A 13,593-nucleotide genomic window follows, 5' to 3' on the forward strand; every position below is an offset into this window, starting at 1 on the left:
TGTGTGTGTGTGTGTCTGTGTAATTCACCTCTTGGTCTGCTGTGGGTCTCTCGAGACAGCCAGCTGTTCCCCTACGGAAGAGCACAGAGCCGAGACTGAGACCACTCACACACAACACACTGCGACAACGAGGTCACAACTCCTTGCCTGACGTCGCGTACCTACTCACTGCTAGGTGAGCAGGGGCTACATGTGAAAAAAGATAAACCCAACTTATCTTCACCCGGCCAGGGAATCGAACCCCGGTCCTTCTGGTTGTGAGGCAGATGCTCTATCCACTGAGCTACCGGGCCGTGTGTGTGTGTGTGTGTGTGTGTGTGTGTGTGTGTGTATTTACCTAGTTGTATTTACCTAGTTGTGACATACGGGAAAAGAGCTACGTTCGCGCTGTCCCGTCTCTATTTTTTTTTTTTTTTACAGCTAAGGAGACAGTTCAAGGGCGTAAAGAAAAAAGAAAAAAAAAATGCTACTCACTGCTCCCGAACAGAGGTCAAAGGAGTGTCCAAAAAGGGAGGTCAATTTCAGGAGGAGAGGTGTCCTGATACCCTCCTCTTGAAAGAGTTCAAGTCGTAGGCAGGAGGAAATACAGATGAGGGAAGATTGTTCCAGAGTTTACCAGCGTGAGGGATGAAAGAGTGAAGATGCAGGTTGACTCTTGCATAAGGGGTTTGGACAGTATAGGGATGAGCATGAGTAGAAAGTCGTGTGCAGCGGGGCAGCAGGAGGAGGGGAGGCATGCAGTTAGCAAGTTCAGAAGAGCAGTCAGCATGAAAATATCGATAGAAGATAGAAAGAGAGGCAACATGGCAGTGGAATTTGAGAGGTAGAAGACTATCAGTATGAGGAGGAGAGCTGATGAGGCGAAGAGCTTTTGAATCCACTCTGTCAAGGAGAGCTGTGTGAGTGGACTCCCCTACACATGAGATGCATACTCCATACGAGGGTTGACAAGGCCCCTGTAAATGGATAGCAACTGTGTGGGGGAGAAGAACTGGCGGAGACGATACAGAACGCCCAGCCTCGAGGAAGCTGATTTAGTAAAAGATGCGATATGAAGTTTCCAGTTGAGATTTTGAGTTAAGGATAGACTGAGGATTTTTAGTGTTGAGAAAGGTGATAGCTAAGTGTTGTCAAAAAATAGGGGATACTTGTTTGGAAGATTGTATCGAGTGGATAGGTGGAGAAACTGTGTTTTTGAGGCGTTGAAGGACACCAAGTTCCTCTTGCCCCAATTGGAAATAATAGCAAGGTCTGAGGCTAAGCGTTCTGTTGCCTCCAGCCTTGAATCGTTAAGTTCCTGTAGGGTGGGTCTTCTATTAAAAGAAGTTGAGTAATGCAGAGTGAAGTCATTGGCGTAAGAATGGATAGGACAGTTCGTTTTGGAAAGATCATCAATGAACAACAGAAAGAGAGTGGGAGATAGGACAGAACCCTGTGGGACACCACTGTTAATAGGTTTAGGGGAAGAACAGTGACCGTCTACCACAGCAGAAATAGAACGGTCAGAAAGGAAACTGGAGATAAAGGTACAGAGAGAAGGATAGAAACTGTAGGAAGGTAGTTTGGAAAGCAAAGATTTGTGCCATACCCTATCAAAAGCTTTTGATATGTCCAGTGCAATAGCAAAGGTTTCACCGAAACGGCTAAGGGAGGAGGACCAAGAGTCAGTTAGGAAGGCAAGGAGATCACCAGTAGAACGCCCCTTGCGGAACCCATACTGGCGATCAGATAGAAGGTTGAAAGTGTAAAGGTGCTTTTGAATCTTCCGGTTAAGGATTGATTCAAAAGCTTTAGATAGACAAGAAAGTAAAGCTATAGGACGGTAGTTTGAGGGATTGGAACGGTCACCCTTCTTAGGCAAAGGCTGTAGTTTAGTTTAGCTTCCCAAACAGAGGCATTGAGCTATGGAATAGACTGGAGGAGAAGGTGGTTTGTGCAAGAAACATTCATGATTTTAAGGAAAAGTTGGATAAGAGAGGATATGGCACAGGCTGTGTGAAGGCATACTTCCAGCAGGAAGGAAAGGTAGATGTTGACAGGCAGCTACCTTTCCTTCCTGCTGGAAGTATGCCTTCATACAGCCTGTGCCATATCCTCTCTTATCCAACTTTTCCTTAAAATCATGAATGTTTCTTGCACAAACCACCTTCTCTTCCAGTCTATTCCATAGCTCAATGCTTCTGTTTGGGAAGCTAAACTTTTTCACATCTCGCCTGCATGTGGTTGCCCTCAACTTCTTTCTATGTCCTATGTCGTTTCTCTCTCGTTCCACACACACAGGTCTTCTCTGTCCAGATTCTCCACCCCACTCGCCACCCTGTACACCGGTATCAGATCTCCTCTCTCTCTTCTTCTCTCCAGGGTTGTGAGCCCCATGCTATTGAGAGTCTCCTCATATGTCCGATCACTAAGTTCCGGTACCATCTTAGTTGCCACTCTGCACTCTTTCCAGCTTTCTTATGTTCTTCTTTTCATGAGGAGACCAGACCACTGCTGCATACGCCAACCTTGGCCTTATCATTGTAACTATTATTTTCTTCATCATCTCCTCGTCCAAATACACAAATGCTGTCCTTATGTTCCTCAGCAAATTCATAGTTTGTCCCGTTATCCTGTTGATGTGTCTGTCCGGTGACATGTTCTCTGAGATAGTCACTCCCAAATCTTTTTCTTCCATTCCTCTGCATATTATCTCACTTCCCATCTTATAATTGTATTCACATCTTCTACCGCTCCTAACAAATTCTATTTTTTTACATTTCCCAAGGTTGAACTCCATCTGCCATGTACCACTCCACTCCCATATTTTATCCAGGTCCCTCTGCAATGCCTCACAGTCCTTCACATCATTCACTCGTCTCAATAGCTTTGCATCATCTGCAAACAAATTCACATAGCTGGTCACTCCGTCCACCATATCATTTATATAAACAGCAAACATTATTGGCGCCAGCACTGAACCTTGTGGGACCCCACTCATCACAGGGCACCAGTTGGAAACCCTGTCCCTAATTATTGTCCTCATATCCCTATTAGTTACAAAGTCCTCCAGCCACTTAATCAGTCCATCACCCACTCCACCCTTATTTTTAATTTTCCAAATTAGTCTTCTGTGCAGTACTTTGTCAAATGTCCAGGCACACTCCATCTCCCCAGCCTTCTCTCTCTTGTAATAAATCTGTCACCCTTGGTGACACAAGATCTCCCTCTCCTGAATCCAAACTGACAATCTGAGATAATTTTCTCACTTTCTAAAAAATCCGACCACCTGTTTTTAACCAGCCTCTTGCATATCTTCGCAACCACACTAGTGAGTGATACCGGTCTGTAATTTAATGGGTCCTCTCTCTTGCCTCCCTTAAAAATTGGTACTATGTTTGCTCTCTTCCAATCCTGTGTTACCCTCTCTTCCCTCAGGGAGGCATTCATTATGGAGTGCAGTTACTCTGCAAGTTGCTCACTACATTCTTTCAAGATCCACCCTGATACTCCATCCAACCCAGTCGCTTTTTTTACATCCAGCTTGTTCAAGCTTTCCTTGACCTCCTGCACCGTTAACTGTATCTCCTGCATAACCCTTCCTCTTTCCTAGCCTGGTAGTTGTACGAATTCATCTTCCTTTGTGAAAACTCAATGAAAGCTGTTGTTCATCACTTCTGCCATCTCTGCTGGGTCCTCATATGTAGTTCCATCCATTTTCCGTTTATCGACTGTTTCTTTATTCTTTACTTTGCCGTTCACATGTCTATAGAATAGTTTAGTCTATAGAATAGTGTGTGTGTGTGTGTGTGTGTGTGTGTGTGTGTGTGTGTGTGTGTGTGTGTGTGTGTGTGTGTGTGTGTGTGTGTGTGTGTGTGTGTGTGTGTGTGTGTGTGTGTGTGTGTGTGTGTGTGTGTGTGTCTGTGAGTGTGTGTGTGTGTGTGTGTGTGTGTGTGTGTGTGTTGTTACTCGATCCACATGTTTTATGTGGTCGGAGTCTAGATGGGTGGGTTGGCTGCGCGCTGTCAGTGGTGACAATGAGGACTTCTGGCATGGAGGAACCACAGGCACGCCACACCCACAACCGCTTCTTCCTTCCATTTAACTGCAGCAACAAGTTCATAACTTGGGTAATGGCAGCACAAGCCGAGACAGCCCTTACTTTAGCAGACAATGCAATGTTGACACAGGGCAAATGCTTTGTTTATGTTGTGGACGCAATGTTGACACAGGGCAAATGCTTTGTTTATGTTGTGGATGTTTAATGACGAGATTTTATATTCTATTTTTTCTATTACTCTCTCGGTACCACACGTCCTCTGCGTGTATTGAAACACACGAGAAATTAATCAAGACTGTGAGAGGGTATTCCCCGGCTGCCTGGGATTGAACCCGCGACCAGCGTGACGGGAGAGCCACTCCTTACCGAGTCAACCAAAGAGGTACCCCACTGGCTAAGTGGGTTATGGGAGGCTCGTTCATCAGGCATAGTCACCGCACAACAGATGTGGATACGGGCAACCGACCTTGGCCGTGTGTGACCCACATCTGAAAAAGTTGGGAGTTGCCAGTTGCCCAAGCTGCCGCCAATGGGGTGGGAGGAAAAAGGCACAGTGTGATACCAGCTTATGGACAAGCGACAACTCGCTCCCAGTTGGATGTACAGGCGTTGTCCATAGCCCCAATGGTTGGAGGAAAACGGCCAGTGTGACACCGCCTTAAGGCAGTGAGGCCACTGATAAGGTGAGCGCCGGCGATGATGTCATCGGACTCCCAGCGAATCACAAGTGTGTTTTCAGAAGTGTCAGTCATCGTAAGGCAGCTGACTTCAACTGCGGCTTCAAAACGACCCGTTCTCTCTTCCCGTTTTCTTCCTTTTTCCAAGGTACGTATTTTGAAATCCCTTTTTTTTTTTTTTTTTTTTTTTACATCGTTGCCTGTTGCGCCAGTAGGCATCTTCCTGGTGGGGCCTGATGGTCGGCCCAAGGCTTCTTCCAGGTGGGGCCTGATGGTCGGCCCAGCCCGTTCTGGCGCAGGCGAGTGTTTATAGTGGCGCCATCTTGCATTGGCTCATGCTGCCCCCCGGAACTCGTTCTTGGTTCGCTTGGACGGCTTCCTCTAGAGTCCGGGTTGATGGGTGGTCTTCAGGACAGCATGCAGGTAGTTTTAAGCCACTCGGCGGAGACTGAAAAATCCGAGTGGTAGCATGGGGATTCGAACCCGCGTCGTCCATCACACGGTGAATGTGGGCCCAGTACGCTACCAGTTCGGCCACCGCCTACCCATAAAATCATTGGACAGGAGTTCCTCATATCCCCCCTCCCACTCTCCCCAACTCTGGCTTCCTCATTTAATATATATATATATATATATATATATATATATATATATATATATATATATATATATATATATATATATATATATATATCTCTCTCTCTCTCTCTCTCTCTCTCTCTCTCTCTCTCTCTCTCTCTCTCTCATCGTACCCCTAATGTTTGGAGGAAAACGGCCAGTGTGACACTACCTTTTAACACTTAAAGCGCGGGCTAGATTTTTGCCATACTGGCCTGCCACGGGCATATTCACTCAAAACACACCTCACTTCAACCTCAAGTATCTTCTCTCTTACTGAGCTAACGTTGCTGAATGAGGTATCATTGTAAAGTCCTTTTCCTTAGGTGTCCTTTGATGTTAATTTGAACACCATATAAGCATTGGTAGGACGAGTACAGAGTTATGAAGTAGGAACTATGAAAACATATTATTATAGACAGATACCAACCTCTATTGTTCTTATTTTCTATTATTAAGCAATAAAAAGCATCACTTTTTTACAGCTTCTGTGTACTATACCCATATAAAGCTCAAAAACGGCATGTTTACTGTACTTGACGACAAACTAATCAAATCTGGCGGCGCGTTCATTAAAAAAATGTCATGTCCACTATTGTGGACACCCGCGCTACGAGCCCACGCTCCGGCTGTCCACTATTGTGGACACCCGCGCGTAACACTGATGGTAAGTAGACACGACCCGTAGATGTCAAAGCAGCGCGCGAAACTCGGGGTGATAATGCACGAAAGTCAAGATGGTAAGAATTTAGGACTAAGTGCAAAACTTGAGGATTGCAAAACTCGGATAGCGCGAAACTTGGAAGGGTACTGTGTTGTGGCAGGCACGCTTACCCCAGGATCACCTTCACGTCTTTTATCCGTAAATTTTCATCCTTTTTGTTCACTATATGGTCTACTTGCGTTTCCACTCCTCCACTTTTATGTTACCATCTTTTCTCCAAAAAATAATGATAAATGCATATCTTTCAAAACACTGGTCCCCATTCTTATTTCTGTTCTTTCTTCCTATAAAACAATTTTTAATTTTCTGGGAAAAATAAAAAATTTCCATCTGCACTTTTGGGTACCTAATTTTACTTTTGTTTACCAAATGTCTTGGCTAAATTACTACTAGCCACTACTACTGCTTTAATTCCTTGAAGCAACCATGCAGTTTCTCCTCTCTTGCGTTCCTCGGCAACCTCAGATTTGCATTATAACCTATAATGTCAGTTAACATAGTCTCCATTTTCACTTTCTCCTTATTTTTGCCTTTTATATCTGTTATAACCTGCTTAAGCTGACTTTTATTAAAAAGGTGCTTTAAACTATTCCCGAGATTGAAAAAAACATGTGACTAAATGCAAATGACTCCTTACCCCTTCATTTCATTGGGCATAAATTTGAACAAAATCTATAATATCATGAATATAATATACTGTAGCCTAATGTGTATAAAAAGCAAAGATGTGTAAATTGTGAAAAAATAAACACTTGCAATAATATTGGATTGTATTATTTAGATATAAAAAACATCATTTAAAAATCAAAGCCATTCATTTTGTTTATAAATTCTGTAATAAGATAATGGAAACTACAATAAATGTGGAAAATGCAAATTTCTACAAATTTTTCAAGGGTCAGTTCTTAGTACTACTGAAAGTTTTGGTCTGTTAGGAATATCAATATAGATGCTATAATCTTACATTCAATAATGAACACTATATAACGTCCTTTTGATGCACTGACAGGAAACTATGAACTGTTGTAGTGGTTGATTTTTCATCATCTTTCAAAAGTTCCTTCTTCAAACTCATACAAGTCACACAGCAGGTCAACTGTAAGGAAAAGAAACCAGGATTACAATTCAGTTTATGAAAACTATTCCCACACCACATGGTAAGCATAATTAATATCCTACTTTATGTCACATTTCCTCCAATGACTGATCCATGCCATTCCTCCAAGCAAGCGGCTACATCAGAAGCTGACAGTTGCTTATGTTCTTACACTCCTCAGTGATCATTCAAGTTCTCTCTCTCCTGTATGACTATAATAATGATATATTACTCTTGAGTGAGAAAATGTATTTTTTCAATTCACAGAACTCAATACCTCACCTGAATAGTGACTCATACATAAATTCATCTCCCTATTTGCGTGTTAGTAGTCACATTTTCCTGACCGAATTAAAGGTAGCATTATCAACAAGCATATGAGTAGATTTGTTAATGTAAAATGAAAATAAAACAGCCTCATCCCTTGTGGAAATAAATATAAAGGTTTCTCAACTTGCTAGGTATACTACATCATTTATATGGAATAACTTTGCAGTTAATCTCACTGTTCCAGATGCATATTATGAGAAGCAATGAGAAAGATCTGATATAAGAGGTGTAAATAAATTTATATATAAGCTGCATTTTGAAATCATATTCAACAACACTCACTCTGTTGTGAGCACAATGCTATGACTGCTCAACTAAAGGTGGAATCACTGATAGTTAGTTGGATAATGAGCCAAATTGCAAGTCACAAAATCCTTCCATTTTTTTTCACTTTCCAACATTCTGTCCAACCAGAGTACCGGGAACTTCCTTTTTCATCTGTGGCATTTACATTCTTTTTTTGCATCCTATTTGCCATTCAACTCTTCCTCATTGCTAAGTGACCAAACTACTACAAGGCAAGGTATTGTTTCTGGCAGTTTCCCCACTCTGTAAAATATACTGTATTTCCCGCCATATAAGATGCACCTATGATTTGGCAAGATATATGGTATTTAGAAGAAAAAAAATCTCAGTGTTTGAGCTGCCAGTGGCAGCTCAAACACAGAGAAGAGCAGAAAGTATCATCAGTTTATCAGTGATCATAACTGTGGCTGCACAATTATGACTATGATACCGTATATTACTTTCTGCCCTTCTCTGTGTTCGAAGTGTTCCACTGTTGGTTGAAAAGTTAACAGTGCTCTTACCCAGAGCAGCTGTGGCCAGGGCCGCCAAGAAAAATTAAAAGTGCCAGTGCAGGACTAGTTTGGGCCCTCCCTCCCCCTTTCTGTAGGTAAAGGTAAAGGCGGGGGGTGGGGGGTGTATGCTATACGCATGTAACAATTTCCATATTGCTTCCACAGCTTTCAAATACTATAGACCTTTGAATGATGATGTACTAGAACGATGACATGTAAATTATGAATTTATGTTTAATTATTTGCACCAAAGATACAAGAAAAGCAATAACCAAATACTAAATAGATAACTCGAGATACACTGTACTGTACTGTTGACCAGATTTTATTTTATCCACCATAGTGATAAGACATATCCTGTAGCTACATATGTGTAATAATTATGGAAATACTAGAAAACATAAAACCAAACACTAAATTGGTAATGGTAATACCTTAGAGATACACTGTACTGCACTTTTGAGCAAAACTAATTTCATCCACGAGTAATAAGTCATATACAGTACCGTATTTTGCGGCATATAACGCGGACCTTTTACACATAAAAAATGCCTGAAAGTTTACCCCTGCACGTTATACGGCAAAGGTACAAATTTTTATTGATTTTTTTTCTTCTTTGGGGTGTTTTAAGGGTCTTTTTTTTTTGTCTTGTCCAATAACAACTGCAAACTTACCTTTATTATTGTTTATGATCCTTCGTAGTCCATAACTGTCTTATAATATGTTACCATAGAATACAGGGCGATCAAATAACTACTATACAAAAATGAAATTGTTGGAGGATCGCCCATGCCTTGCTGTTATCCCGCTTTTCCGTCGGGTGCCGACATGACCTGGCCACCATTTGCTTTGTTTTGTATGACTAAGGTGCACTGTTGCCAATTCGAGCATTAACTTGACGGGAATTTGATCGGAATTCCCGGGAAGGGGGCGCGTGGCGGAGTGAGTCGCCATCCGAAGCTGCGCTTGCCAAAAAAAAACCTTCCCCCACACATATATCATATCCTATGTCTGCGGACACACAATTTATTTATTTAATCGTGGGAGGAGGAAGGGCGAAAAAAAAACAAAATAAATTATTGTTTATTGAAATTGCCATGCCGCATTGCATTGAAACTTTTATTTTAAAAAAAATCTATCAGCATCACCACAAAAGTGTAGGGGCAGATAATAGTCCCTTCAGCCTGGACGCTATTATGGGTTAAGCTACATAAAAAATCATATTGGAAAGAAATATCCATGTGTTCATTATTAATTATTAATATTAATGAGAATAATGGGGTAAAAATGACATCAGAAACTGTACATCATGAGTCTTGTATGAGGAGTTATTTCACGCAACACCAGCCCGGCTGCCATTTGCATTGTTTGAAAACCACACAACCACACTAATACAACAAACAGCGGCATGCCGCATGTCACCAGAACCGCGTGAATTGTGTCTTCTATAGTTGTCTGTCATAACCTACAAGTGATAGTGAAAATAATATGCTAATTATGATATCAGAAGCTGTGCATCATCAGTATGTACTAGGAGATATTTCACGCAACACCAGCCCGACCACCATTTTCATTGTTTGAAAACCACACAACCACACCCATATAACAAACAGCTGTATGCTGCGTGTCACCAAAACCGTGTGAATTGTGTCTGGCCTACAATAAATAGTAAAAATTTCAGAAAACAACAAAACACTATATTGATAATATTTTTTAGATACATTGTATTGTGCCACTGTCTGCACTGTTGACCAAAATTAATTTCACCCATTAGAGTATTCAGTCAAATACATATGTGTATAATAATTATAGAAATAAACAAACAATAAATATATATTATATATATTTCGGCCACTTTTCTCTAATCTTTTTAGGGGCAGTAAGTACTGGGCTTTTTTTTTTCATTATTGGTTTTTTTTTTAAGCCCTTGAGCTGTCTCCTTTGCTGTAAAAAAAATAATAAAAAAATAAAGATACATTGTACTGCACAGTTGACCAGAGTTTATTGAATTGACTAGAGTGATTATTAAGTCATGTCACTCATATACATATGTGTAATAATTATAGAGGCACAAGAAAACAATTAAGCACTATTCTGATAATAATGGAACTTAGAACAACATTGTACTGCATTTTTGACCATGACCAGAATTAGTTTCATCCACTAGACTCGTGACTAGAGTAAGAAGTCATATAGTACATTATGTGATAATTATAGATATACAAGAAAACAACCCAAAACACTTAAGTGATAATAATAGAACTTAAAAGAACATTATAGTGCATTGCATTGTTAATCAGAAATAATTCCATTCACTAGAGTGGTAAGACATACTAGTGATGATGATACTACATCTAAAACAACAGCAATAACCAGGGCACAGGCACTAAGTTGATATTCATGACACAGTAACAGTACAAATACTACATAAAGTTTACATATGATACAGAATACATACAAGCGACACACCACTCATTTTACAAACAGCGGTGCTTTCCGTGCTTTCCTCTTGGCAAAATTACGAATCACAGCATCAAAATCAAGAGATCTTGCAAGTTGAGACTCAATACTGAGTCTGGCCAAGCCCACAAGTCGTTCTTGTGACAATGTTATTCGTAGAAATTTTTTATCAGCTTGAGTTTGCTGAATGATCGTTCTGCAGAGGCGCTAGTGGCAGGAATTGTTAGAAAAATGCGAAGGCAAACAGATACATTTGGGAAGAGTCCTTCCAGTCTGTACTTTGTTAAGTACAGGTAACTCTTGATTTAAGCGAGTTTCGTTTACGCGTTTTTGAAATAACGCAGGGTCCAAAATCCAAATAAATGTTTAATTTGATTTTTTTTTCCACTTATACGCGATATTTTATGGAGTGGCCACCAGATGTCTCACGCAGCTGGACTCACACGGCGCCGCGGCCACACAGCTGAGCTCAGTTCTTCTCGCGCACCACTTGAACAACAATACAGTACCCACGCTGCCACACTACTCAACAACAACAACACCCTTGCTGCTGTGCTACCACGAGGGGATGGGCAGCCAGAGGAGGAACCACAAGAGGGAGAGGAGTCAGAGTGATACAGTAGGCAATAAAGGTACAAACCTACCTCTTGTTTGATTTATATTGTTTTTGATTTACGCGACCTCTTCAAGGACACAATACTCGCGTAAATCGAGAGTTACCTGTACTTCAAAAGCTGCAATGGGCTTAGTTGGTCCTGCCCAAAATTTGACCGATGTACTGTTGGTAAGTGCCTCATTTCCAATACAATATCGTGGCTGATATCTGCAGGATACTTATCTGCTAATGATTTTGATTTCAGTTCCAGCTCCTCTTCTGGTAGACTTAGATACTGCCAGAGAAACTGAAGTTTTCAGAAATATCCATAGCAGCTCTGAATCTAACACTCAATCTACCAATTACATTATCCAATAATACATAAAAAACAGACTTTCTAAAATATGCTTCTTCTGGTGACTCATCTGCTTCATTTATTTCTGACAATTCTGCATCTGTTGTGACATCAACGTCAGCATGAAATTTTCTTTTGCTCTTAGTTCCAATTCTGCGATACAGTTTCACTTCGATATCCAGGTTTGAGGCAACCAGCTTTGATTCTTTCCACATAGATTTCCAGTTAATTCGAAGATTTGTCAGTTCTACAATCAATCCCTTTATGTTTGACACTTCAACATCCAGTGTTGCATCTCTGGCTTAAATAACTTTATTACAGAAGTCAATTGGAACTAAGACTTTGTACCATATGACAGACATAATCACACAAATGAAGGATGTAACATAAGTCAGAGGTCCATTAATTTCAGTTCTTGTTTTGGCAGTTAGGTTCAATTCTAAGAGGTCTTCCAGTGCTAATTTGATTCCAGGTAGGTGAGCTACAATGGGTTTCACACTCTCAACACGAGCAGACCATCGTGTGCCAGATATGCCATGAAGAGAGCAGCCAATGCGATTCAGTAAAATTTCCCATCGCCTTGGGCTGGAGCTAAACAAGTTGTAAACAGTTTGTACAGTTCCAAAGTACGTGATGGCTTCAGGAATGCCTACAGCAGCATCATTTCCACACAAGTTGAGTGTATGGCAACCACATGGTGAAAATATAGCTTCTGGACATTGTTAAAGTATTTTTGCTTTTGCACCATTATATTTTCCAGCCATGTTTGCTCCATTGTCATAGGCCTGTGCTCGACAATCAGAGAGTGGAATATCATGCTCCTGCAGTGTGGCAACAATCATCTGAGCTATTTCATGTCTGCTTTTGTCACTACAGTCTACAAATTTGAGGAATCTTTCCACAATATCAAACTGAGATTCATTCTGGATTATATAGCGCACCAAGAGTGTTGTTTGCTCAACATGTGATGAATCTGGCGTGGCATCAACTATTACTGCAAAGTACTTTGCAGTCTGTCTGTTTTAGAAGATTGAAACACTCTCCAATTAACTCTTCCTGAGAATCAGCAGAAAGGTAATGTACTTGCAGGCATTTGCCTTTTACTTGTGACTCTTTCACTTGTAACACATGTTTCTTTTACACTGGATCCCAGTGAGACAACAACTCTATTAGCCCCAGAAAATTTCCGTTGCTTGTGTCACCAATACGTTGGGAACTACCCCGAAAAGCAAGCCCACGTTCTCCCAGGATTAGTATAACATCAATGATTCTCTTCATAATGTTATACCACTTGACAGATTCTGTTTCAATTGATGCCTCCACGATATTATTATCAACACCTCTGTCAGATGACAAGCGTCTTTCTAATTCACGCCAAGCTAGGTATATAACATCCCCTATGACCATTGCTTTTTTCATGTTCTGGGATTCGATTATACAATTTTCCCCATTTTCCTGCAGCTGATGCCAGTGCAGATTTGGCTGATAATAATAATAATAATAATAATAATAATAATAATAATAATAATAATGCATGTTTTTTCGAACACAATTATGCCCCCCCCCCAAGACCAATGGGCCCCCCCCAAGACCGGCTGGGCCCCGGTGAAATGCACCGGTAGACCCCCCCCCCTCTCGGTGGGCCTGGCTGTGGCTTTGAAATGGTAAACAAAAGGGTTATTTGGTAGATTCACTCACTGCGCAGTTCTGGTTGCACACGCACAACCATGTTTCATTCTAAGTGCACAAAGCGTTATCAGCTAATGCCACTTTTTTTATATAAATTATGACAATGGTTTCAGAGAGTGAGGCAGGGTTGTCATGTTCCTGGCTATCTCCTTGTTCCTGGCTATCCTTCTGTGATCTGCACATGCTCAAAAGCGAATGACTTGTTGATAA

The 13,593-nt window shown here is 41.1% G+C and overlaps 1 protein-coding gene across 5 annotated transcripts in view; it reads right to left on the reverse strand.

Annotated features, from left to right (window-relative positions):
* Window positions 1-6,816: 6,816 nt before the first annotated feature.
* The window catches only part of LOC126997302 (uncharacterized), a 173,270-nt gene continuing 166,493 nt past the window's right edge, over window positions 6,817-13,593 (reverse strand). For all 5 annotated transcript variants that reach the window (XM_050858302.1, XM_050858304.1, XM_050858301.1 and 2 more), the window contains one exon: window positions 6,817-7,154. In XM_050858302.1, coding sequence (XP_050714259.1) covers window positions 7,102-7,154 — 53 coding nt within the window. In that variant the 3' untranslated portion in view covers window positions 6,817-7,101. The remainder of the gene's footprint in view (window positions 7,155-13,593) is intronic.

The sequence above is a fragment of the Eriocheir sinensis genome, chromosome 12 (assembly GCF_024679095.1).
Source record: "Eriocheir sinensis breed Jianghai 21 chromosome 12, ASM2467909v1, whole genome shotgun sequence".
In the NCBI taxonomy this organism is placed as follows: Eukaryota; Metazoa; Arthropoda; class Malacostraca; order Decapoda; family Varunidae; genus Eriocheir; species Eriocheir sinensis.